General features: G+C 38.8%; 1 protein-coding gene across 5 annotated transcripts in view; it reads right to left on the reverse strand.

Annotated features, from left to right (window-relative positions):
• The window catches only part of MYO6 (myosin VI), a 102,881-nt gene that overhangs the window by 67,715 nt on the left and 7,901 nt on the right, over positions 1-27,265 (reverse strand). For all 5 annotated transcript variants that reach the window (XR_009114244.1, XM_058020102.1, XM_058020101.1 and 2 more), the window contains exon 2: positions 5,720-5,858. Coding sequence is in view for 4 of the 5 variants with exons in the window: in XM_058020102.1 (XP_057876085.1) it covers positions 5,720-5,836 (117 nt within the window). In the remaining variant the exon portion in view is untranslated. The remainder of the gene's footprint in view (positions 1-5,719; positions 5,859-27,265) is intronic.

A 27,265-nucleotide genomic window follows, 5' to 3' on the forward strand; every position in this document is an offset into this window, starting at 1 on the left:
AAATTACACACAATTTCCTCAGTTTTGCAAGGAAGAAAGAATAAAATGCAAATCATTAGTTCAGTCCAAGGACTGTGATGTTGTTATGATAGTCTGTTTTAAAATATTCCTACTTAAAATATTAATGTTCAATACATAACGTCCTCTGTATCACCAAATACTGTAGCTTTGGTTATTGGTTTTTTGGTTCTTTTCTTCAATAAATCAATAAAACAAGACCTTCCTTCAACCCTTGTATTCCAGTTATACAAAACAACCATTTATCAAGTGTTCACATCCAACTGGAAAAATTCATAACAAAAGCATCTTTGTTTCTTTTTTCATCTCCAGAAATCATAATTTATATTGCTGTAAAAAGGAAGGAAAAACATCCAAGCAAGCATGCATTACAGCATCTGCACAAAAATACCTATTGTACAAAGGAGATTTTTAAATCTATTTTTTTTTTGTTTACTGTAGTAACAGCTCGTTTGAGCCAGTGATGAATGAACAAAACCCCTGTTGTACCAATTAAACATGACAGCCACCATGCCACTGCAGGCACAGGCTCCTTTTCCCCATGGAAATGGAGACAAGAAGTCTGGTCTAATATTTGAAAAGGCAACCAACTGGATCTAAAGGATGAACTTAATAAACAAACATGTTTGCTTGTTTAACATTGTACTCAGTGAGGTAGTCCCATGAGAAACATCTCACAGGGAAATTTAGGAGAAAGACAGCAACTTGTTTCATATTTTCTTGGGCACAACAGTCTGAGAGGTCCTGGGGCTTACACCATCATTAACAGCCACAAATTGCAACTCTCTTTGAAGTGAGAATAGTTAAAAATGTCTCAGAGCAGAACTAATTGCTGCCAGACAGAAAGCATGAAATCTACAGTATCCCTTCCCTACCAAGTTATCATAAAGTATGCAATTTTTAGCCATAATGAAATACATTTTGTCATCCCCTTGTCAGGATCTAATGCAAAAAAGTATGTACAAGATGTTTTCCTAAGAGAAACAAGGCTGCTCGATAACGATGGAACACCTGAACATCCATCACACCAACTTCCTCCAAAATATTCTTTATCAGAGTTTGTGAGGGCCATGGAAGCCTTCAGTGTCTTTACCTACCTCAGAAAGATGCCTGCTGCTATTCAGAGTTTTAGCAGGGCAGAGATTCACCACACCCTTTCCTCCCTCTCACAGTATTACCGTAGCTACATATCATCATCATCATATTCTCTACAAGTTTGTCAACACTGAAGGTAAATCTTGTTTGGTAAAGATGTATTGGAATACAACACTTCCCTACATGATCAGTTCCCTCTGCATGAAACAGTGGGAAAGTTTAAAAATAATATGATGAGCTTCACAAAAATGTAACTTCACTTCTTGTTCTTGTCTGCTGATGTGTAAACCCATTAATCAATAACAAAGACAGGAGAGAATAAACACGATTCCCAGCTATTCTGTGAGACTCTTCCTAACCTTCTGATACTTTAACATTTCTGAACCTAAAGTCAGTCATGCTAGAACTAACCCAGAAGAGGAATGGCTTTTTCAATGTCCTCACCACTAAGCCTTCTGAGTCAAGATAAATTTAAAGGAAAACAACCAAACAAACCCCTCCCCACCCCACCCCACCCCCAAAAAAAAAACAATTCAGAGAAGTCATGCTGTCTTATCTCCTATCTGAAAGTTAATGCTTTTCCGCTGGGCTTTTTTAGATAAGAACATAGGTACAGTTTCAACATGTAAAAAATAAAATTTCACTGCCGTACATCACATTTGGAATACTTTATGTAAGGTAAGGTACTTGTCACGTAGATAAGTATGATAGCTAGACATGCACAGCTCCAAGTATTAAAATCTAGTATTTTAAAAAGAAAATAAGCTAATAATCTAATCTATCAATAAGAAAATATTCAAAGAAATTCTTTACTATATTTTACTATTTTTAATTTTTTTAAACAATTATTTTAAGGAAAAAGCCCTTCAGATACTTGAGTGGCTTAATGAGTTTTGCATTAATCATAACTTCGGACAAGTTTGTTCTAAGGGAGTGGAGAGTGTATTAATCTTATGAGACAATAAAATGGTCTTAGGAAGCAAAACAAGGTTTAGGGCATTCTGAAAGGGTTTTTTTTTGTCGTCTTTGTAATGAAGCAACCCTTGAAATCCAATGGCAATCTTAACTATTCTCCCAGAAACTAGATGAGTGAAAAAAGATATCTTTCCATTCAAGCAGGATCTTCTTTCTACCATGTAATCCAATACGTGTAACCATGCCTTCCTTTATACCATCCAGATACAGACAGGAGACATCCCTACTCTCAGCTGTATTTCCAAAATCAACCTACAGCAGAACAAACCATGTGTAAGACAGACAAGAGCATGTCTCACTTGTGCAAGCAAGTTGTGCTCACTGTTAAAAAAAAAAAAAAAAGAACAAACAAAACCACCTTAGCTTGAAGCACTGAACTTTGAACATTCTGATCCTTACTTTCAAAGTACATGTATTCTTTTATACTTAGCTGGGAAAAATACCTTTCTGGTTATTCACAGCATACCAGAGCAGGTGGCCCATAAAGCCTTGCATGACCCTTTAGAAGTGGCACAGAGCCATAAGGTGTCCCTCAGTCGATGGCAGGAGGGGTGTCAGCGAGTGCCTGCAGCACCTCACACCCTCCCAGTGACTGCAAGAACCTCGTGACTGCTGATGGTCTAAGAAGTGCCTGCCCCCTACTCCTCTGGGCCCCATGGTGCCCAGAATGGTATCTCAAGGTGCAAGCCCTTCCAGTGACTCTCTTCCTAATCACTTTATTTACATTTGCTACCTCCAAGAAAAGAGTAAATCCCCTGTTTTGCAATTTCACTGTCATCTGCCTTCTCCTTGATTTAGCCTCAAAGAAAAAGAAGATATATGCAACAGGATCCAAGATTACGAATCCCAGTACGTTCAGTAAATAACACTTTAAGGAGAAATGAAAGCACAATACTAGTTGAATTTAACAGCTGATTCCCTCTCTACCTGCCTGCTTCCTTGTACCACCAGCAGGTGACTGCTGGTGGGCCATGGGCCAGAACTGCCAGCTCTGGTATAACCAATCCAGTTTGGAGCCTGTTCTCAGGGCAGGACTCCAGCTCTAGGTGCGACCATGCTCATTACCAAAGCCTCTCCAGTTTCTCCAGCTGTTTTTTCCTGGTATTTATTTTCCAGTCCTGGCATTTATAAACCTTACAAGTCAATGATCTACTTTTGGGAAAAGGTTCCCATCATGTAACACACATCCTCTGTTCCAGTAAAACACTCCTGTGGCTCACCGTACTCTACATGCAGGGCAGGCTGAGTGACTCAGATCCCCAGCTCCCTTAGACACACAGTTCTGCACAGAGCTGGAAACACCTGGGCATGGGCTGTGGTGCCCAAAACTGCTCCTGCTGGGGTTTAAGTGAATTGGTGTGTTGGACCTTCGCAGAGCCTGGACTGGGTAACTTGGTTTAATAATGAAATGTGAAGCAACCTGCCACCACAATGGCCTCAGCTCCTCTGCCCCCCTTCTACTGCTTTCTGCCATCCTGAAAACTTTCCACTTCTTCCAGTTGGATCTGTTCTGTGACCTCGTTTGGGGCGTCACGCACAGCTCGGAGCTGGGAGGTGCCACCCTGCAGTGCCAGAGCTGGCCATGGACGGGCAAGGGAGGGAGGGGTTTAAGACACGGTGAAACTGCTGCCTTGCAGCACCTACTGCAGCTATTGACAACAGTGTCATAAAAGGCAATAATCAAACACATGCATACACATTTCCTTTTCAGACTGTGACCTCTGGCAAGCTACCAGTGCCTACAGAGAATACATATGACATGGTAATGACCCAGATTAAAAAATAATAATAAGTTACACTGCTGGGATATGTTTACAAGATCAGGTTACTCCTCTCCTCCCTGTAATTATCATGGGCAACTCCAGAGCTGCTGGATCACGCATTCTTGCTGAAGAGCACTTCTGAACTACCATTTTAAGAAAACAAAGTGATAATGAGTATTAATGCTGACTACTTCAAATGAATGGTCTAAGTGCACAAGGACAGAGTTGTCTTAATAAGCCAGAAACAAATGAGAAATAGTTCTTGAAAAAGAAACCAATGACACCTTGAAAAGACTGAGAAGGTAACCAAGAAAACCTTTTAGTCCACCTTTATTAATATATATGGTTAATCAATTAAGTTTGATAGTTTAAAATACTGGACCATAATCTCTATTTAGACTGTGAAGTGTTTGTTCCCTTAGCTGAATGAACATTAGGCTCTTAATTGATCTGCTTAATTCAAAACAGCCAACAGCAGAATAACAAACTCCCTAGACAAACGAGATTTTTTTTGTTGTTGAGAAAACCATGAAACAAACTATTTGTATTTTAGGATGATTTTTTGGTTTTTGTTGATTTTTTTTTTATATTATTTATAGTCCCTGAAAGGAGCATATGTTAGAAATAAATAGTGACTCAGAAATATCATTATTATTGCTTCTGTCTCAGAGTAAAGTCTTTTGCTCCTTATGGCATCAGGACCATTGGTGAATATAAACAAAAACAGCAGTGGGGGTGAAATTTATTTAAGTCATTTTCATATTAGCCATAGATCTGGAATATTTAATATCCTTGTCTGAATAATCTTGCTCCTCCTCAAACTGACAAATGAATACTACTGCTACTACTAAGCCTATACACTTTATCTCTCTCACTCAAAAATCAGTTGTTATACTTACTTTGTATTTCTAAGGAAGGCAAAATCAACTTCCTGTCCAAGATGCACAAAAAAGAAAGCCTATAAACATTCCCCCAAAAGGAAGGACTGCTGCATAACCTTTTGACCTGTGACAAGGCATTCTCTCCTACGGCTAACATAAAAAAAAGACAACAAAACACATTGTTGTCATTTTACATCCTTGAACACAAGAAAAACCAAAACTATTAGAAAGGGCACAAAAAATATATTCAAAAAGACTGAAACCACAACTTTTAAGGCAATGCTAATCTTATTCTAGCTAAATCTGACCATTTGAATTAGGATAATTGATAGCTTGAAGGTGCTTCCTGCAAAAACTGACATTTAGTTACGACATAATGAGTCCGAAAGATGTCATGATAAATCAAGCCACTGGAACACACTAATTAGGATGAAGTAGGTCTTCATTTTAAAAGTTACATTTATTTGACTTTAATTTGATGTAGCAATTCCACAGCACCTTTTTTTTATCATATTACTTCTCAAGGCACTTGAGTTAAGAGGATTCATCTCTCAGTCTTCATCAGTCTAATGGTGTCTAATCTTAGCCAGGGCCCAGCACATCCCTGTAGGACCCTTCCCATGCATGTAAGGAAAAAAAGAGAAGCTAATCTTAACAGCAGGCTCTTCATCAGTGTCTAATTGAGAAAAATAAAGCATACAGTACTGAATCAAATGGCTACAGAGACTCAAGCCTCCTCTCTTTCATCAGCACATATTCAATGCATGTGTAGATAACTGACAAATACATGCTTCTTGTCAGTGTGAGGGGTCCATTGCAATACAAGCTAAAGCTGAACAAAGATCCTTAGCCAAACTTAGGACAGAAAGCTGGTTTTTCACTCCTTCAGGCTGTGTGCAGTTGAAGATAGGGGCAAAGACGTGGCCTACAGGTAAGGTGGTTTCTTTGTGTATTTTTTCTCTGTTCCTTTGTTTGTGACACACTTACCTTGCCTTTCTGATTCAAAGGTTCAATAGTTAAATTGTCAGGACCAATGTCCACAATCATCCCCATCTGAAACCCATCAGTTGGGTGTGGAGCCCAAACGGGCTTCCCGTCTTCCATTGTGGGATCTATCCAGTATTTCCTGTAAGAAAAAATAAAACTAAAATTAATCAAAACACTTTGTATGCATATTGAATAAACCAACAGGATTTATGACACAGACTTTAGTTTATTATGTTTGCATCTATTATTCAGTATGAAAGGAGACAGCCCCTGCAGACTGGAGCCAGCCTTTCTCCAACTCGCAATGCTTCGCCTACAGAGGACACCCCTTGGACTTCAGCATGGACAATACTGAAGACCAGAATCATTTTTCATAGGATCCACACACTGCTCCCTGAAGCTCTTTATCCAGCTTCCCTAACTTGTGAATCAAGAAGGGAGTCTATCTCATGATCAAAGTAGAAGTGAAAGATAGATTCAAAGCCAAGACTATACTAGGAGTGTGTGTATATACACATATATGAATACATATGTAAAGACACACACACACACATATATATATGTATATATATATATTGTATATGTATATATATGTATATATATATGTATACATATATGTGTGTATATATATATGTATATGTGTATATATATATACATATATATATGTATATGTATATGTGTATATATATATATTTTATGACTAATGGCTAGTTGTCTGTATTTGAGCTGGTGTGCAAATATTTGTATTTTTGCAACAGCACACGTTGAGGCATGTGAGCAGAAATCCAGTCTCTTGGCATTTGAGACAAATGAATGTGTTCACTCTTTTTGTGTGGCTGAACATATGGCTTTCAAATAACCCACAAATATATTTGGTCTCAATTGATTTATCATACTGTAAGTCTTTTAAGGGCTGACCCTCGTGATACTATAACATTACAGGTCTTCCTCTTAAGGAATCTTATTTTCTATTAAAAATTATATGAAAATTGTTTTAAAAATAATTTTTATCTGCAAGTGAAAAAGATGCAAAGGCTTAGATATTCAAACCTTATGCTCCTCAAGTTATACAGCTAAATAAGCTCTCAATTAAAAGGGAGTACTTGATTGCACGCAATACTCACTGAGCTAACCAGGAAAATTGCCAAGGTTGGCACACTCTGAATAGCTAATGGTGCCATTTTAAATATGCTGAATTGGTCCCTTTTTTAGTGTTTGGTTGTTCTGGGGGGGGTTTTGTTGGCTTGGTTTTGGTTTCTTGTAAACCTACTTTATAGTCCTTACCCTAATAAGAATAGAGTCCACTCAGCTTAAAAGGCTCCCTTCTCCTTGCTGTTCCTTACTCCTCTCTAAAACTCATTCACCTACTAAACTGACATGTTTTAGTGATTCCAAAATTTGTAAAAAGTAATCTCATACCACCAAGGTGTAACTTGCCTCTCTTAGCATGAAAGAAATGAGCCTGCCAAGCAGCAAAGAAAACACTGGCAACGAACTCCAGAAGTCTAGGGAAAGCCTGGGAGTGTCCCACATTTTTCTTTTCCCCTATCTGAAGGAAAAAAAAGATCCAAAATTTCTCACAAACAATGAAGGTTACCGATCCCTTTGCCATGAGCAGCATCAAGGAAAAGAGTGATTGGCCAGCCAGAAAGCTGTACAACTACAAGCAGAAAAGGACATTGCCCCTCAGAGGATATGTCACCACATGCTGCACATAACCTGCTTTTTACTGCCTCCAAGGACAGGTCAGAAAAGTTGGAAGGGAAGAAAAAGGCTGGCTGTGATCTCTTTGAGAATGCTGCTGGTCTTAGTTAACAGCAAGCTGTCTTATTCCTTGGCAACTTCATTGTGAAATATTGATGAAAACTTGTGATTCTCTATTCTCCCATGTACAAAACATAGTAAGTTCTTTTAACTACACACAGAAAGTTATGTTCTAAAACCTCCAGTATCACACTTTCTCCTGTATACTTCCACCCTTTTGCCACAGCCCATGAACTCTACAAAATAGCATCTTCATCATGTGTTGCCATCACTATACGATAAATCCTGTAAACAACATCTGTCTTCACTCACAACTGGCTGCTGGCCATTTTTTCTTTATTTTACGATACTGAAAAAGGAATTTCTTTCCAGCCAGACCTGACCTCTAGATTCAACTGTCATTGTGGGCATAGTTTCTAACCAGCCGAGTTTATTTCTGGATATAACCAAGCCTTCATTTCTTCACAAACCTATCATTTGCTTTTAAAATGCTAGTTCAAAATAGTAGTTAAACGATATGTCACACAACCACTAAAAACAAGGCTGTCTTTTACACCCCAAGTACCATGGTCAGGGCTTTGGACATAACCATGTTGCATGAGAAACAAACCCTAAAATTACTGCCAAAACTTCAGCAGAAGTATGAATCCAACCTCTCCAGTTCACATCCAGATGCTTCTGCTTTGTTCACTGACAGGGCTTTTTGCATTCTTACATATTCTTAAAGGCAACTACATACTTCATTAATAAATTATGACAGAGGAGTGTCACAAGCTGAAGAAATCCTCTTGAAGGACCGAGCAGTGGTTGAATTCAGCCACCACCAGGAAATGCAAATTTAAGAAAAGGACCTGAGGCTTTGCAAGCATCTAAGATGCCATTGGATGAAAAGAATCTAAATACAAGTGAGTCAGTTATTAATGGGACAATTAATTTTAATAAATACAGTCTTCTGGCTGAGAAGTGACATAAAACCAGTTGTAACATTTTGGGTTTAGCACCACTTCATCTCTGTCAGCTGAGACTCTGGCAGGGAGCACACTGAAATTGGATATCAAAACTTACCAGGTATTACCTGCTCTATTATTTACACCCTCATCTGATGTATTGTGCCATTGCCTTGAGACAGGTGCAGGAAGCCTAGTCCTGAACAAGCTCTTGAACAGCCAGTTTACAGACCAGCATTTCATATGAACAGGAACTACCAGTGGGAACAACTTTTGTCCCGATCTGCATCCATCTAAATCCAATCTACATGCAGTTCATCACCCTGCTAAAACAGCACACCATTTCTGAAAACAATGAAAGCAAAGAGACTCATGGCCAGGCTAAAAGCTCTAAGGCAACAAATTTGATAGCAACACCATGAAACGCAAGGAGTAACCTGGACAATGCTTCCAAAAAAGGAGACAAAATAAGTTATCATCCACATTTGTATTTGTATATATGCACTTAACCTACATTAATTGATTTTAAGTTACTGGATCATTTTGGTCTCCACAATTAAGACATCTCCAAAACGAAGAGGAGAATTTGCAGAGGTTATGCTTAGAAGTGGGAAGCCAGCTGCCCTTTTCTCTTTCTACATAGAAAGACCTCAGGAGTATTGCAGTTTTTCTCTCTGTTGAGCACAAGAGGGATAGCAATATAAAATAAGGCTTTGCCTGAAGCTGGTAAACTTAATAGCTATTCCTTCAAATGTCAGATTTTATTTCTTTATAATTGGTATGTAGTAATAGACCTTTCCTTAATTATCAATAAGAGTACTTAACACATTCAGCACTGGCTAAACACTAGATCTAGTGTTCAAACAACTTGCAAGACAAATCACTGCCCAGATTCAGAGAAAAATACCCACCAATATTTCTGTAACTTTTTTTCTGCACTATTATTCCCCTTTTGGAGAATGCTTAATGACATTTTTTTCTCAAAAAAAAAAAAATTATCTACGTAACACGTGTATAGGAAACAACTAAGAATTCTTCGGTTGAAAGTTAACACACTATGCTCCTCCCACTTATGTTTACCTGAGTAGTATTGATTTTAAAATAATGTAATACAACTACATTTGGGTGTTATAGACTATTTAAATAGAAATCAAACGCTACCATCTGGTGAAAGAATTCTACAAAGGCAAAATATACTAATGCAATTTTAAACCTGTTGCCAGAGCCCAGAGGCAGGCATTTGCATGATCTGATCCTACTTACAATCCTATGAACAGTCTGCTATACTGAGGCACTGTACTGATTGCTCAATTAACTAATTAAAACAAATGAAAAATTAGACTTCATTAAATAACCAACAGTAACTCACTAAAATGGCTAAGTCCAAGGAAAATAAACTAATTAGAATAGGTATAGTAGTAAATTATCATTGTAAAACAATGTTGCTTTAATATTAAAACCACCTTGCACTTGTGTGCTTAAGAGCTGCCCAAAATTCTGCTGATTTCAGCAGGCACATGAGACTGCTCTGAGAAAGGTCCTATAAACATACAGAAGAGACTAGACAGAGAAAAACATTCATCCAGAGTGGTACCTTACTGTCAGACAAATTACTTACGCAACCCTAGTTTACTGCTCAACTGAAACTTCTCCAAATCAAAGCTCAGGCAGTGTGCAACATTCTACTGCAGGTGACACAGTATTTCAAATGAACTGCAGATATAGTAGAGATTTATTTTTATTTGAGCTAATTACAATACAGTTATAGCTCCATTGTTTAACTCAGTATTAAACCGATACCATTTTTATTCTTTACTTTTCCAATTTACTACAAAACTCTGCTCGAACACATTCTAGTTTATTCATGTCACACTGCAGCTTTTTCATACCTAAAATAACATCAGTAAAGTAACTCAGTGAGGCAGGGACTTCTGCCAAACTGGAAAAGAAGAAATAGACTGCAATACAGCACAGCACAGAAGTACCTCCAAAACCAACTTGATTTGAAAATCTTAACCCCAACTTGTTAATTGTCACAACCTTTGCAGATGGATGCATGTAAAACAGAGTATCTGAGGTCCACATCTGAGAATTACTAAATAAAAATTTGTTTTAAAGCTACCTGCTCTGACTGCTTGGGACAACATGAGCACAACGCTGATGAAATTATTCTCATAGCATGCTTATTTTCTTCTTTGTGTATTTGCATATATCAGCATATTTTCAATACTGAGCAACCAGAAACTGATTTTTGTAGTATTTCCAGATGAACCACTCTTTTGAATTTGTATTCACTTATTTAACATTCACATAGGAAATGCCTTCTCTGCTGTTGTTTTTGCTATTCAATAAGAAAAGGCAAGACAGTCCCTCATGCGTTAAGCTAAGGAGAAAACTTATTTTCTCTACATTAAACATGGCAATTCCCAATCAGTAAAGCACAACTTGATCCAGGGCAGGAGATGGTCTGAGTAAGAACAGGTGTTTTGAAAAAAAAAATACTGCTTTATCTGCAAATACTTAAATAGCTATTGCATCAAAATAAGCTGTTAAAAAGAAGGAATTCAGTTAATGGTAGGAAATTTCCCCCCAGCAACTGAATTTCATGTATGTTACTATCCTGAAAATGAGGTGATACAGGCATTGCCCAAGAACCCTCAGTTTTGAAATATATGTTTTATGGTTTTTTTAAAGGCATCATATTGACTCAGTCAGCACTTCTGAAAGTCTGTGCACTTTTAATATAACAAAACTGTAGCCCACTAAAAAAACACCTATTGTAGGAAGCCTATCCAAAATAATTTGTACATCAACTGAACAGATTTCTCTAAGGCCAAGTGTCTTTCAGGTGTTGTTTACTAAAAGCAAAATTCTCAGTATTGCTCAAGAAATAAAAATAAACCTCACATGAACAAGGAAATCTGCCATTGGAGGCAGAGGAAGGACAGTTTTGGCAATTTTAACAAACACATCAACTCTGCAGATGTGGCAGAGGAAATGAGTCCACAAGAGAGGCTGTACACAGTAAAAGATCACTTGTGGCACACCAGCAGAGGACAAACAGCAAACATTCTCATGAACATGTTACAAGAGGACAAGGAGTGGGGAAGATCAAATGAGACTCAGCAAAGGAAGACAGCAACATATATGGTATGTTAACTAGCAAATATTTGTCCAATTCAACTGCTGTTATACAAGACCGGGAAGAATTTTGTACAGCTTGTAAGTTTGTAAAATTTTAACCACAGAGGTTGTGGTCTTTTGACTGCGACACTGAGAAATTAAAGCTCAATTCATTTAGAATCAGCAAGATGTGATGATTTCCTCTGTGATTCCTGCTCTTCTGTCAAATTTTTAAGCTACTGTTCTCTCAAGAATGTTTTTCTTATTTTACTTCCTACTAGGAAAATAGAGAGATCTTTGTCCTAATTCTTGTTCATTAAAATAACCTGAGTGGAGTTTCCTGACAAACCAAGAATTAAGTATGCCAAGGGGATCTGCATAAGCATTTTCAACCAACAGCAATGCCTACTCCAGTAATAGCAACAAGCAGAAAGAGGAAAAGTATCAAAACACAAAAAACAGTGTCAAATTTGAGCAGCAAAGTTAAAATTAAGAAAAAGTTCCTCAGTTATTGTCTGGACACCACTTCAGAAGCATTACAAAAGAGAAATGAGGACTAGAAAAAACAGAACTAACAAGGCTATAAAAACACTTTTGAAAGAGGTTGTTAAATGTAATGCTTTCAGGCTTTACAAGTCAGCCCTAGTGAAACCAGCAGGCAGCAAGAGGGGAAGAAAAGGCATCCCAAGGCAGAAGTCACCAAACAGACACAGACATCAAAGCAAAATCAAAAGTATCTTAAGCCATCTCATAATATATAAAGAACGCATAGGATAAACTCCTGCAGATGTAGCTGGAGTAGTTCAGGCAGACGAGGTGAACTCTAGAATTAACTCTCCATAGCAGTAGTCATGCTGTGTGACCACTGGCTGCAGTACTCAAGCATAATGGCTTAAATCATATTCCATAAGCAGCCTCAAACTCCTTCAGCTAGCACTTCAACAGTGTATTTGTTTATATCCTCATGTGCCACTTTTTCCAAGTGTAAACATGAGAAAGAGCAAATGCCTCTTGCAGGTTGAAGATGACTCTCTCTAAGCTAACGAACTCTAAATTCTCCTCCGGTTATGTCATTTTTCAGCCTTCCCCACCCATTCATCTTCTACATCTCATACTCTCCTACTGTCAAATTAGAGTGCCCTGTTTCCCCACCCAGCATGTGCTGCAGCCAAGCTATTGCTCATCTTCAGGTGACCTAATACAAGAACTGATTATGTTTATTCTCTCTTAAGCCTGTGCACCCAACAGTCTCACTTTGAGCTTCATATACAAGGCAAAACAAAAGCAACCAATTGGCCTAAATCTATCAAACACAAGGGACCTCACCTCCAGCACAAAAAGTAGAAAATCTAATTATGCAAATAAACCACTAAGAAAGTCCTTCATTTGATTCCCAAATACTTAAAAGGAGGTGGATCACTTACCATAAATACTGGTTATTTATCATATAAATACCAATACCTGGTCACTGGCTTCCATAATCTGAACTGCAGAAGCTGACCATTATGACAAGCAATCAGGACACCAGAATTTTAATCCTGTGTAGACCACCATCAATGCTGGCTAAAGCACATCTTGGTGCAGCCAGCAGGGCCTTGTACCAGTTAAAGCAAGCATATATTGCATTTTATACCAGCTTTTGTCCAGTTGATTCAAAGAGAGGCTGAGATAGACTGAATCCCAGTAATTTATCCTAACTCGTATGAACACGGAAGAACCCAAAAAAAGTTCATACTCTCCATACAAAAAAATCAGAACAGTATTCCTAACCACTGATTTAAGGGGGGGAAAACCCAAGCCAAACAGAAAAAAAATATACCACAAAACAAATCCCACGTTTGAGTGCTTTTGTATTTTTGTTAATTCACCAGCAATTCAAGAACTCTTCACAACTTAAATATTTTTTCAGAAAAATACTTGAAGTAGAAAGCCTGCACTACCTAGTGACAATACCATCTATTTTGTGCTTTTAGATGAGTGATATTAAGCCCTTGACATTCAAGCAGCCCTACAATTCCAGCAGAGAAAGTCAAGAGCTGAATCATAAGCCAGAGCCTATCAGTAACTGGGTTCTCTATGGCTGCCTCCGTGAATAATTCAGAAATGCCCCAGGAGCTCCTGAGGGTGACCCACACACCCTCTGACCTCTCCTCTGAACCCATGTCTTGTCAAGTTTTGAACTTCAGCTGTATAACCCTCTCGCTGCAGAATAATCAGATGAAACGAGGTAAATACAGAAATAAGCAAGCAACCAACCTGCACTGAGTTTGATCAGTTTGATAAATACATATGCATAAATAACTGAACAGAGACACATTTGCCTGGTAAGTTTTTTTAAAGTACAACTATAAAAACCATTGCCAAACTCCTGGTGCATATCAGTGTAAATGGGACTGATATTTTAGGAAACTAAGAATACACACTCAGCCAGGAGCCAAGTCAAGCCAAATAAACTAAGCACTTCAGATGGCATCATCAAAGGCTGCTAGAGGGTGTGCAGGAAACCTCAGATGCTTGACCTCAAACCAATACAAAGAGCCTGGGCAGGGAAAAAATATATTTGTACTTTCTGACTTAGTACCAGTATAACAAATAGCAAGTATATCAGATGTTTTCAAATTGTACTAACTTTGATTTGGCTACTTTATTAGAGGAGAAAATACTAGAAATTAATGACAAGCAGCAGCATATGCAAATTGACAGGTGTAATCCATGTTTATTGCCATCCCTCGCTGTACAGAATCCATAACTCTTCCAAAGACAGAATTAGTTCCTAAAAACACTTACATTACCTGCTTTTTCCTCTCTCTATATCAGCTTGTACTTATTACATGGGTGTTGTTTATAAGCAATGAGCTGAAACACAGACAATCTGCAACAGACCAGTGAACTCACGAGAAACCTTCTCTTCAGAAACACGCAACTAAAAAAGGAAGATTCTTGTCAAAATCTACTCAAATACTGTATACAAATAAATAAATAAAAAATAGAACCTGTTTCCAAGTTCACAGATCTCATTGATAAAAGTAATTCCGAGGGAGGTGACTGAAAGCTTTCCCTTAACATCATGAGATCATGAGAGTCATTGAAGACAATTTTAACAGCAAAGACAAGAAAGCTACTCCAAGTGACACAGAACGTGTTTTGTCAGCAACTCCATTTGTTTCCTTGGAAAGATGAGTAGAAGGCCCATTACTATGAGACAAAAAAAACAGTAATTACAACAAAAGATAAAGATCATTTACATAATCTCAAAAAAATTTTCTGGAGTAGATAATTTAGGAATAAAATACACTGAAAACCCATAAAAATTATCAAAGGGCTAGAACATTTCTCCTATGAAGAAAGGCTGAGAGAGTTGGGGGTGTTCAGAAGAAAGAAGAGAGAGCTTCAGTAAAGACCTTTTTGTGGCCTTTCCATATATGAAGGAAGCCTATAAGATGGAGAGAGACTTTCTATCAAGGCCCCTAGTAACAGGACAAGGGACAACAGTTTTAAACTAAAAAAGGACAGATTTGGACTGGATGTAAAAAAGAAATTTTTTGCAATGAGGTTTGCCTGAAGAAGCTGTGAATGCCCCATCCCTGGAAACCTTCAACGTCAGGTTGAATGGAACTTTGAACAACCTAGTGAGGACAGAGGGGTAAGACTTGATCTCTTTAAAGGTCCTTTGCAACTCAAACCATTCTGTGACTCTAAAAGAACCTTTAATTCTTGTACTGTTCACGAATAGTTTGTATTTTCACAGAAGGCTGAGTACTGTAAAGGCTTGGCATCTGACCAGCAGCAAACCAGACAAAATTTGCTATTAGGACTGACAGGATCTTGGCAGCAGGGAAAGCTGCAGGCCATAACAACTTCCACATCAGCCACATCCTGACCACAGTTCAACTCTTTCATTTTTTGGCAAGACACTGCTCTCTGCAAGGTTTGAGAAAGTTCTAGGCTTCCTAAACCTTGGTACAGGGTCATGCAGATTACAGACTCTGGACTAATCTTTGCACAGATTCTGCCACAGCTGAAGACAAACAGCTTGTTTTTCTTACTACTGATTCACTGTCTTAAATGGACTGATGCAGCTCCCATAGCTCCAATACTTTTATGAACCATGAATTACAGGAAATCCAGCTCAAAAACATCACACTCTCTTCAAGTTACAGGAGATGCAGCTCAAGAACATCACACTCACTTCTTATTCAGAATATCGAGATCAAAGTCCAACTGCATTTCATCAACTGATTTTAATCTCAAATAGATTACCTGAATGTTACTGCCCTTCCCCATCACATATAAAATGTTATTTATTAATTTAACATGCATGCTGCAAGAAAGTGCATCCCTGCTAATGATTCTGTTAAAAGCCAACCATGAGTAAAAATTACCAACCAGCAACACCACAAAAATGGTTATAAATTTTCTGCCCAGGCTTAGCCAAATGCCTATTTTAGAAGAATCCTGGGATAGCTTTAAGGTTTTCAATAGTAGATGTCCATGTGCAGGCAACAGAGCAAACACTGTCTCTGCACAGGCAAGGGAAGAGAACCACCCCTGGGGCTGGGAACAGGCACACACAGTCTCAATACATCTGAAGTGAAAGTAAACTGAAAACAATTTATGCAGAATCACAGCTCCCAGGACCAGCCCTTAAGCATAATTACAAATTCTATACAGAAGCTCATGCAGAGGACAAACCACCACAGTCACATGCTAAGATCAGCCTGTTTATTTTGGCAAAGAAGCAAGAAGTGGAGTTAAGGAGAGCTTTAGTCAGGCTGTAAATTCAGACACAAAATGCAGCTCAGGTGTTTTTAAATTCAAAAATTCCTGAACAATTATAGCTGGGAGAATGAGCATGGTCATGCTGCCACTGCTATTTCCCAATTGGGGTCATCAGCTCAAAGCATTTATTCGTGGCACTTGAGCCTTCATTTCAGATCGTGCAAAATATTTTATACAAAAAATGAATCTCCAGAGGTTGGGAAACTCATCTAAGAAATAAAAGAAGGTCACCGAGTCCTGCTCATGCAATCTTCATTTAATTCAGCTGCAATGGTTTCAATCTAGATGTTCAAGAACTTTCAATCCAGTGATAATCTGATTGTTAAGACATTTTTAAGGAATTAGTGGATCTAAGATCAGACAACAGAGTGAAACTCTGGTAAATAATATATTGTAATTATCATGGACACTTTTACTTTTTTCTTTTTCAATTACATGGATATTTAGTTTCAATTTCATTTTCCTGTCTTATCAAATATTCAATAATTTAACATTGTGGTGGGATAAGGAGCATATAACAATAATTTTCACCTCAGGAACAAAATGATAAATGAAAACACCTATGTAATTTTCAACTCTAAGTAACACACTTCCTTCATTTTGTTGCTTTTTAGTCCTTCCTACAATATTTTGAATTACGCTGAACTCACTGTAGGGCAAACAAAATATTATGTATTCAAAATCAAAGACATCTTACAGAAGACTTGAATGGTCAATTTAAGATATTTCTGGTTTGGTTTTTTTTTTCTTTTTCCCTAATTGTAAAGATTTTAAGCCCATACTGTGCACCATCTGGAGGGTTTTACTAGTTCTAGTTTGTACCATGTAGCTCCAGTCTGGTCTCCGTGACTGAATATGAATTCACAGCTGCAGAGTATCAGGTGTTTTCCTAAGGAGCATCTTCCAGGTTGGTTTCATCCGAATAGGATGCAGTTTGGTGCCTGGGCTTGCAGTGCCATAAGTGCAGACAACAGGAGGTTCAGTACCACAGTAAACTCCTGAGACGAACTAAAACACCAATGGAGACTCTACTCATTCTTTATCCAGCTGCTGATGGTTGCCAGCATGAGAAGAGACTCTTGCTCTAATATAGTGACAAACCAGCTTACAGTACTTTCCCCCCTTTTTTATCTGCATGTCGGGACTTTAGTTCAAGCATGGCTTAAAGAAAAAGGCCATGAAGGCATACAGTTGAGAGAACAGTAAAAGGGAGTTGCAAAGCAGTTCCAAAGCAGTTCCCAGCCTGACTTCTATAAACAATTAGACTCTCTCATGCATCACTTTATAAACAATAAAGTTCTCAGGCAGTCTTCCCATAACAAGTGTAACACCCTCTCTGGGAAAAGATGGCACCCTGAGAACAGATATGGAAGTTTTGGGAACCGTTCGTATCACAGTGGGAACACTGGTTTTGTTTTGTGTAAACAATCAACGGTGTAGTAAAACAAAAGGTGTGGTTAGAGTTTTCTCTGTTAGCCTATCATAAACCTGGATTTTGGAATATGCATGAAGTTCGTTAACACTATTATTTAAGCTGACTGATCGATCAATAAATCGAGTTCGATGCATCACAGAATGGTCGTTCTCCCCTCACTTCAACATCTGCACTTCAACTTTATTGTCTTTTTTATCTAGGCTTTATTCTTTAATACCAGGCATGAGTGATCATAGAGCATCTAGCTACCAATCACACATCATCACTTAACCAGAAAAAACAGCTTAAACCAAGAGAGTTGTTTTAAGTAACATAAACTAAGTTTTTCTTCTTTCTTTCCTCCTCAAGGACAGACTATTGCTACTATAACACAAAAATTTTGCCTTAGACCTGCAATGTTCAACACTTTAAATTTATGCTTCTTGGAGTTCAAACACCAGCTAAGCACAAGTTCTACCCTTTAGAGCTTATACAATTGTGGTGATCTCGCCCTCTAAACACAAAGTATGATTAAAATGATCTTTAGTTCCACCTCAGTTGACCAAGATGCTTTGGCAGTGCCCATCCTGTGAGCCCCCAGCAGGCAGCTCTCCCCAGCCCACCCAGGGACACTGCACCCCAAGTGCCTGTCAAGCAGCCTTATTGCTGTCTGATCAAACAGGTGTCCAAGTAAAACATTACTTGCATGCTCAGCTGGTAACTCACCACTGGCTCAGCATCATCAGATGATGCTGTGGACTAGAAATGTGGAAGCAACAGCAACAGGAATGCGAGTGAGTCCTGTTCCTGCAGGTTTCAACATAGCCCTGTTCAGCAGTCCAAACAAAGGCTTGTGTTACTCAGCCCACAAATAACTTTAATCAGCGTGTTTTGTCTAAAACTGGGGTATAGATCCCCCTCTCTGGTAACTAATCTTGCTGCTGCTGGTCAGACAGGAGAGATTTGAATTAGGGCTTTAAGTCAAAAGCACAGCTGGCATTTGCAATTGCGCAGACCTAACCGTGTATCAAAATTTCTATTCCTGTTCCAACATCCCATTATAAAAAGTAAACTTTTATTTGATTTATGGACAATGTATAAAACACAAATTGTTTCAAAACCAATAAAGATACTATTAAAAATACTCTCAAGAGGAGCACAAAAGGCTCACGCACAGACGCTTACAGTTCCCAACTACAAGACTGGCACATGTTGACTCTTCCCCACAAAACCACAGATACCACCACCAAAAAACCCAAGTAAAGCTCTCTCATCCCTCTGCCAGGACAAGAGGTACTCAGGACATGAGTCACATTTCCCATTTCTTGGTGTCCTTCTTTCCCACAGAGGCAATACAAGTCCCAGCAACAACAGAGAAATATCTGTGAGAACATGTATGATCTGCACTTCTAAGCAATTCTGTACCGAGAGGGTGGGGAGGAGCTGAAACAGTTGCCCAGAGAACTCTGGATGCCCCATCCTGAAAGTGTGACTTTGAACAACCTGGTCTAGTGAAACATGTCCCTGCCCGTGGCAGAGGGGTTGGAACTAGATGAGCTTTAAGATTCCATCCAACCCAAACCATTCTATGATTCTGTGTTAAAAATAAACAAAGTCTACATGAACTTTGAATTACAGGTAGACTCAAGGAGCATACAATCCTTTTGTAGACATAAAACTTTCCCTTTATTAAAAGCAAAATACTTGATACAACAATACAGTCACATCCACAATGTTAAGCATATTTTCACAATTCAGGTTTAAAACTCAGACCTTCCCAAACCCCATGGTTTTTTCCATAGCTCAGAAAATTTTGTTCAGCAAGTGTTTTTATCTTCCCAACTGATATTACCTACAATGTTTAATAAAAAAAATTAAAATCAATCTAAAATACATACAAGCATGACCTGAATTATTTGGACACAACTTGACTTCAGATTTTCAAGGCCAGTCTAGAAAATTATGACTTTGATTATCAGAAAATAAATTCAATTTTTTTAACATTTCAAAAAGAAAAAATTGTACATATAGCATTTGCCTAACAACTGTATTCTTTGTTCTTGTGTTTATGCAACATAAAGGGAAAAAAAGGAAAGTGTAACAGAACCTCCATTACCAAACTTTCTGGAACTTACTACCAAAGTTTCCTTGAGCTATTTCATGTCAAGGAAATGTCAGGGTTCACATTCATTGTGTTTCTCAACTGTTAAAGTAGGGCACTTTTTGTGGATCACAGAGATATGGCCCATATTAAATTTAGGATTTAAATAACGCTCCTCTAGAACAGTTAAAAATAACTGCTGGTTGAGAAGATTAAGACAAAGTATTATTTCAAAGACCCCACACATGAAATTTATAACTGAAATTCAGCAGAATGGTGCTCAGCAGAAATTTCAGGGGGTTCAAAAATCAAAAAGATTAAATTATTTTTTAATTAGCAAAACTGACATCACAGGTTCAAACCATGTCCTAGCTACATGTCTACATATACCACTGTCGATATCAATATCAATATCAAAACCATCAAGAACAGTAATCAAATGGATTTGCCTTTATGAGTGAGGAGGACCACAAAGCATGAAACAGACACTTCCACTCAGTACTTTTATCTAATTTATGTTCTTGCAGAAATTTCTAATTTTCTCAACACTATTTCCAAGAAACAGGCACAGCTCAATTTAATGCAATCTGCTATAAATCATTAGGATTCACCCAGGTGACTCGAGAGGAAAACCCAAACTTAATTAGATCATTTCAGATCAGTTGCTATGAAATCCAGGGGTTTTGTTATTTGGTACATTTAAACCTATTATCCAGTTAATCAATTAGAGAAGAGGATAACATGAAATAGTTCTTAAGCATGCTTCAAAGATATTTAAATCGTCTTAATTTTTTCCTTTAATTCTAACACCTTCTGTGATCAAAAGCAGCATGTTTAAAGCCTTCCTCCAGTTCTAGAACAATCTAAATCAATAGTTTCAAAATCCTTCCCACTGAAAATACATTATTACTAATCTCTAACCTCAAAGACACATCCCTTTGTTCTTACAAGGCTAAGGTAAGACACCTCCTTGCACAACTTTCCTCTAAATGCTCAGTACCAGCCACACAAAAATTCCATCTGGTTTTAAACAACTCTTTACCAAATAAGAAAAGGTGAGGATCATGTAATGACAGGTTAAGTACATGTAATATTCACATGGAAGACAAACTACAGAATACTTCAGTCTAGCAGAAAAAGCTGTAATACACAGCCAGTGAAAACAGAGACCATATAGACTAGATACAGAAACTACTTTAAACACAATTTTGAAAATTATTTGAAGAATTACTTTTAACCACTAACATAGATTTCAAATTAAGACTAATTTTTTTTCTTTCTAGTTAAATATTTTTCTATCTGGTTTACAAGTTGTCACACCTAGTCTGCAAAGCAGCTTCTTTGGGTTTTTTTCAGTATACACACAGACACAGTCAAAGGTAAGCACTAATGCCTTTTGACAAAAACACTTGAAAACCAGCCAGATTCCTGGCTGGTTTCAGCATTTACAGATATTCCATGGACTCAGGAATGCTAATGATGTCAATCAAAAAGCCTAGAACACAGTTCAGTAAGTCACATGTAAAGTCCTCAGGTTAAAAACATTTAATAGACATATTCCTGATTACAAGCAAGACCCTTACCTTGCTGATTACAAAACAGCAAACCACAAAACAGTCAACAGTCCTTGATTTTTTTCATGGAAAACTAGTATATAGCTAGTTTTTAAAAGACAAGGAATACAATGCAGAAGAGACTGTACTGCTATGGAAGGAAAGACTGTGAGGTCATGTGAAACTTATCATCAGTGGACCCACAAGACAACCTGCTGCTCCTCTTCTCCAGGCTTTACAGAGCATCCTCTTCAGCTTCCTGGACCTGTAGTCTGTAGTGCAGCAAGCCAAGTTCACTCAAGCATTCTGTTTAGAACTCCAATCTGGAAGTCTTCAGCACTTCCTATATTCCAGCAAATATATTTCATTGCTTCAGATAGATTTTTTTTTTTCCCATATATTTTCTTTCACCAAAATTTGAGCTCCATGGGAGCTTAAGCTACAGTGATCAGGAATTCAACACAAAAGTTAGATATGATTAATTCAAATTCCTCCTTGCAAATAGAAATTTTTCAAATCTGCTGTCATGATGGGTATTTCTTCACACAGTTGGATGACCTGAGTGCCACCTTGGATGGGCAGGGGGAAGCTAACACTAAATTCCTCCTAGATTTCCTGTGTTTCCTTTCTAGAGTAAAAAGTCCTCCCTGGGGATGAATTTTTGGGTTTGAATCATTCATGGGAACTAAAAAACTGAAAGCTTTTAAGTACAGTTGTTTCACATTATCATGTGATTAGAGATCCTCTAAGGTCATCTTAGAAAAAATTCAAAACAGTGTAAAAGAAACAATTGTGTAGAATGTAAGTACAGTGAAGATCCTGGAGGATTATTACCGAAGTCAGGGACTTCCTCAGAACCCAGAAAGCTCCAGTTCCTCTGGTGCTGAGACAGCAGCAATCACATGGGGCTCAGCCTCCTCCCAGGGACCTACATGAAGTCTTGAGGCAAGAACTCAAGAACAACTGAATTCAAAAAGAGTAAAATGTAGTACAGAACAGCCCAATGATACAACTTTCCACCCACTGAACTAAAGAAAAAGCCAAAACCAAACACAACCAACCAGCAGACCTATTTTGCAGAATGCATCAACATATGAATCACACCACTTAATGGAGACTCCACCTCTCCTTACAGAGAGTCCTGTTCCAGCCTCCACAATAGCATACCTGTCTTCAATTACAGGGAGGTATGTGCTTCCTTTTATTGACTGAAGGAAGGACACAAAGTCTGAAGAATTCTCTTATCATTTCTATTAATAAATAAAAACCATTATAAAAACTATTTCTATTAATAAATAAAAAACAATACAAACAATTGCATTTTGGTATCAATGTTCTGTTCAGAGGAATTTTACAGCTCCCAGAGTTTCTACTTTACTTGGGTGATTAATGAAAAGAACTTGCTGGCTATTACGGCTTACTCGAATTTTAAAAAAAATGCATGCCTCTTGAATAACTCCAATAACTTGGGAACAATAAAGGAAACAAGATTAATCAAATGCCTTCTCAAATGCCAGCACATCCAGTTTCTATGCTGCCTTCAGACACAAGGGTGAAATCTGCTGGCTAAATTCCCAGTGTTATGACCTGTGAAGAACAGAAATCTAAATTTCCTAAAATAAAAATATCACTGCGTGTCTGTTAAGAAAAAAAAAAAAAACAACTTTTTTTAGAAGTGACGAGTTAGCAAAAGTTGCTGACACTCAATTACAAGAGAGAAACACAATTATATTTCAAAGGTAATAAAAGAAGCATTTGCTTTCTCAGCTTCCCTCTATAAAACTCATTCAAGTTTTACTGGCTGCTGTAGTTTACCTAATTTCTCCATGCACTCAGCAGCCTGTGCTGTGGGATGATCCTCCTTTGATACAGAAGCTCTTGACAGAATTCTGGGAACGTGTCCAGCATAACAGAAATAACAGCATAGGAAACCCTAATACACCAGGTGTGGCTTCAGAGATGAGGCTGAGCCACCCAGGAAGAGCTCTAATAACTACAGCAGCCTTCCTGTGAGCTTCTACCACTGAAGGTCTCTTCAACTAGATTTATGCTGAAAAGCATCAGGGAGGTTTAGGACACACAACTGATTTTTTTACCTGACCTGCTCTTCTATTGTAGCAGTGGAATAAAACATAGGCTTTGATTGTGGTGAATGACTTTCATCTTTTTTGATACTTGGCTTCTCCCCTTTCTCTAGGTATCCCTTAGTTTTATCTTTTCTCCCAGCCTCAAAATGCCTTTAAAAAATGCCTTTTTTTCTAGAAAGAAACTCTCATTTGGAATTAAAACTGTAATCTAAGAAATGCCTTGCAATGCTCTGGACTGCTTTTTGTTTTGAGGAACACAAGAGGCCCACAGCTGCCCATCTTGCCAGTGGAGCTGTGCTCACCCTGCCATGTGCTGAGGCTCTGAGCCCAGGCAGCAAGGCTCTGCCTGGAAGGTCAATCACATCTGCTCAGCCTGCACCCAGCTCAGCAGCCACTGCTCCAGATCATGCCTTCCCATGTGGCTGCTTCTGCCCACACCACCCTGCCCAACGCCAGCATTCATCATTTTGGATGTCCCCTTGTCGAGCCCCTCTGCTCTAAACTGCCTCCTCCTTACACATGAAGCTGCACCTAAAATTAGCCTGAAAAGCAGTTCTTCATCTCAAAGCAACAGTATTGTCCCCAGTTCCGTTTTTTCAAAACAGGAAGACTGACTGCTACTTTGATCCAGGAATGTAGTGAATCCACATTAGGATTCACTTAGGAGGTAAAAGGCATAGGGCTTTCTTTGTGAGGGTGCTCTTGGCACAGTGACAAGGAGCTTTGCTGACCAGAACAAGCTCAGCACGTTATCATCTGGTGCAAGGACCACTGTGAAAAGCCAAAGGAGTCCCCAGCAGAGCAGCAGCTCACAATAGCCTGCAACAAGACAAAGTATTCCTTCCTGCTGACTCGCATGGAGAGCCAGCACGTTCTACTGCAGGGCTTCCCAGGCAGTGCTGGGCACACATGAGCAAAGCTTGCCAGGACAGGAATGCTCCCTGCAGCAAATGTGTCCTCCACATCGCTCTCCAAACCTCAGCCTGATGAGCAGGGTTAACTGCAGGTTGACAGCTTTCAAGTAATTACAGCCATTCCCAATCCAGTGCTAACTGGTATGACATTGGTCATTCTCCACTAGGGAAGGCAGAAAACAAAGAAGAAAACACAGATTTTGATTAAACTCTCTTCCCAATCTTCAAATTCTGCTTCTACCAATGTTCTGCCCTGCATCTCTCCACTACCCTTTTGACTAGACACCAAGCCTGGCTGGTAAGTAAAGCAAAAGCCAGCATCTCTTTCATCCTCAGAAAACCACAGTGATGCAGCCAGTTTTACTTGCTGGATTGTACAAACTCCATTTGCAATCTGATTTGGTATAGGCAGTTGAAGCTGCGTGCTCATCTGTAGGATTGACGCCATGCAAATCCTTCCCATTGCCAGCAGGTTGTGAAACACAAAAGGCAGGATATCCTGCACGGACTGTAACATAAATGAAAAAAAAGACATGTGTCCTGGGAATAACTTACACAGAGATTCTTTAGGGGCAGAAGCTGATCTTGAAAAAAGAAGTCTGATGCAGAGGGAGACACATTGTGAAGCTGTCAACAAATATCAGCACACGAAGCACCAGCAAGGATCCGGATTGCACCAGAGTGATCCAGGCAGATGGATGACAGGCAAGACACGATGCAACCCCGGAAGCCAATCCAGGTGACATGCTAACAACATCCACTGCAGCATTCATTATGTTCTACACTCCACTGAGCTCCAAATGAATGCTATCACATGCATCTGGGTCAAAATTTGACTGCCATTACATTCAACAGTGCAAGGAGGTGATATCAGCTATCACTGAACTAAGGTCTGTATCCCATTACTTGCTATAGCCTGCAGCACCCAAGCTCCACACCATGCCATTCCTGTCCCAGCTGAGTGGAAGCCCTTGAAGATAGTCTGAAAAAGGAGAAATTCTACTCAGCTAAGGGAAGACTTTTAAAAAACCTTTATTCTCCTCCCACATTTTCTTCTGGTTAGTATTTAAACAGATGCAAAGACTTTGACAAGAGTATAATAATAGCAAAGGCACAATAGCTTTCCTTTACTTCCCTACGTGTTAGTACAAGCTTTTAGCTCATGTTAGAAAAACAGCACAGTCTGAACATTTGCAGGAGATGCTTGAGGGAAGTGATTTGTTAGAAAAAAGGAAAAAAACCATCCTTGTTTTTCAACAGTAGTAACTTGAAGTGTGCTAAAACACAAGCCTCAAAAATAAACAGCACCCTCACCAATCAGCAAACTTTGTTCAAATGCTTGCTAATATTACTAAGCTAATTTTTCACTACATAAGATGGCTATTACTTCACATTCAACTCAGTTCTCCTCTGTCTTTACATGTGTGCAAGTTACACAACTTTCCCTTACACAAAGGCCTGAAACAAAATAAAATCAAACACTTGGGAAGAAAATCCTCACACAGATGTGCCTCCTTCAGTGTCAGACTGGAGATTACTTGTTGGAGTTTTGTGGGTTTGCCTGCCTATAAAATGTTCCACACAAAATTAGGCCATGAATTTAAAATTAAGCAGCTGATCAAACTTAACAAACCAAAGCTACAGCAGCCTCACGCACAGCTGCATCTTGCCCATTCAAATTTCTCCTTTAAGTATGTACAGCCTGGTCCCCTAAAAACTACTTGGCCATTTCCAACAAGATGACCAATGGAAACAAGAGGCTGCTGGAGAGAACATGCTGAGTCCTAGAAAAACATCAGCCAATTAGCTTTCATTAATTACCACTTAACCACACCTTAGCACACCTTCAGATGTCACTCCAAAAACTTTAGCTGTCTTGGGGTGAAATACTTAGCCCAAATTGCAAGGTGTCGTGGTCTTACACCCACAGCAGGCACACCCGGGGTCAGTGCCTGGACATGCACCGGGCTCAGGCAGCGCCTTACGCTTGATGAGGAGGACACGGCTTCAAAGTCCTGCCCAGCACGGCAGGAAGGGCAGCCCCCGATGCTAACCTGTTTTCACAAAAGCAGTCATTTTTCTTCTACTGCAGTCTTCATGTGTTTCCTCTTGCTGTGGTCCCTTTGGTCCTCTCAGCTCCTCAGACTTTCCCACCTTGGCATCACCCTTCAGCCTTCATGTATTTCCTAAGGAGCTCACCCCAAAGTTCTCCTCCTCTTGCTCGTAGTTTCCCGTTCCCCTGCTCCCGCCTCCTCCCTTGGGCTGAAGCAGCAGAGCCGCTCAGTAAACACGCCAGTGACATGAAGTGCCTTTTGTCTGCCCTCTTCTCTCCCAAAGGGATTTGTAAAGAGACCAGGATTAATCCTAAAACAACTCATCTCAGACAGCTGTTTGGCTTTTTTTTAAACCATATAAATTTCCACTTCCATCCTATGTACTCAAGCAGTCAGTACTTATTACTCACTCAATATCCCAAGCTTTTATTAGGCAAAAACAAGCAAACAAAATATCAGGAAATACAAATGCATTTTTAAGGCATTAAAAAAAAACAAAACCAAAAAAACCCAAACAACTCTTTCTAAAGAGATCAGTAACTGATCCCAGACTGTAACAGAAGCTCCAAAGGGCAATTTAAAAAACCAGAAAGTCTATGAACCAGCTTTATATATTATGACACTTGTTAGGCTGACTACTACATGAACAGACACAGAACTCTGTAGCAACAGAAACAAAGAAGCTAAACTCCAACAGATGCCAAAATAAACTATTTTTAGTTCTAAGTTAAAAGAACTCTGATGTAATATTTCACAAAAATACATACATACATGTATGCAAAACTGGGAAAAGCTGCAAGGATTTAAACT

This window comes from Melospiza georgiana, chromosome 3 (genome assembly GCF_028018845.1).
Source record: "Melospiza georgiana isolate bMelGeo1 chromosome 3, bMelGeo1.pri, whole genome shotgun sequence".
NCBI classification, from domain to species: Eukaryota; Metazoa; Chordata; class Aves; order Passeriformes; family Passerellidae; genus Melospiza; species Melospiza georgiana.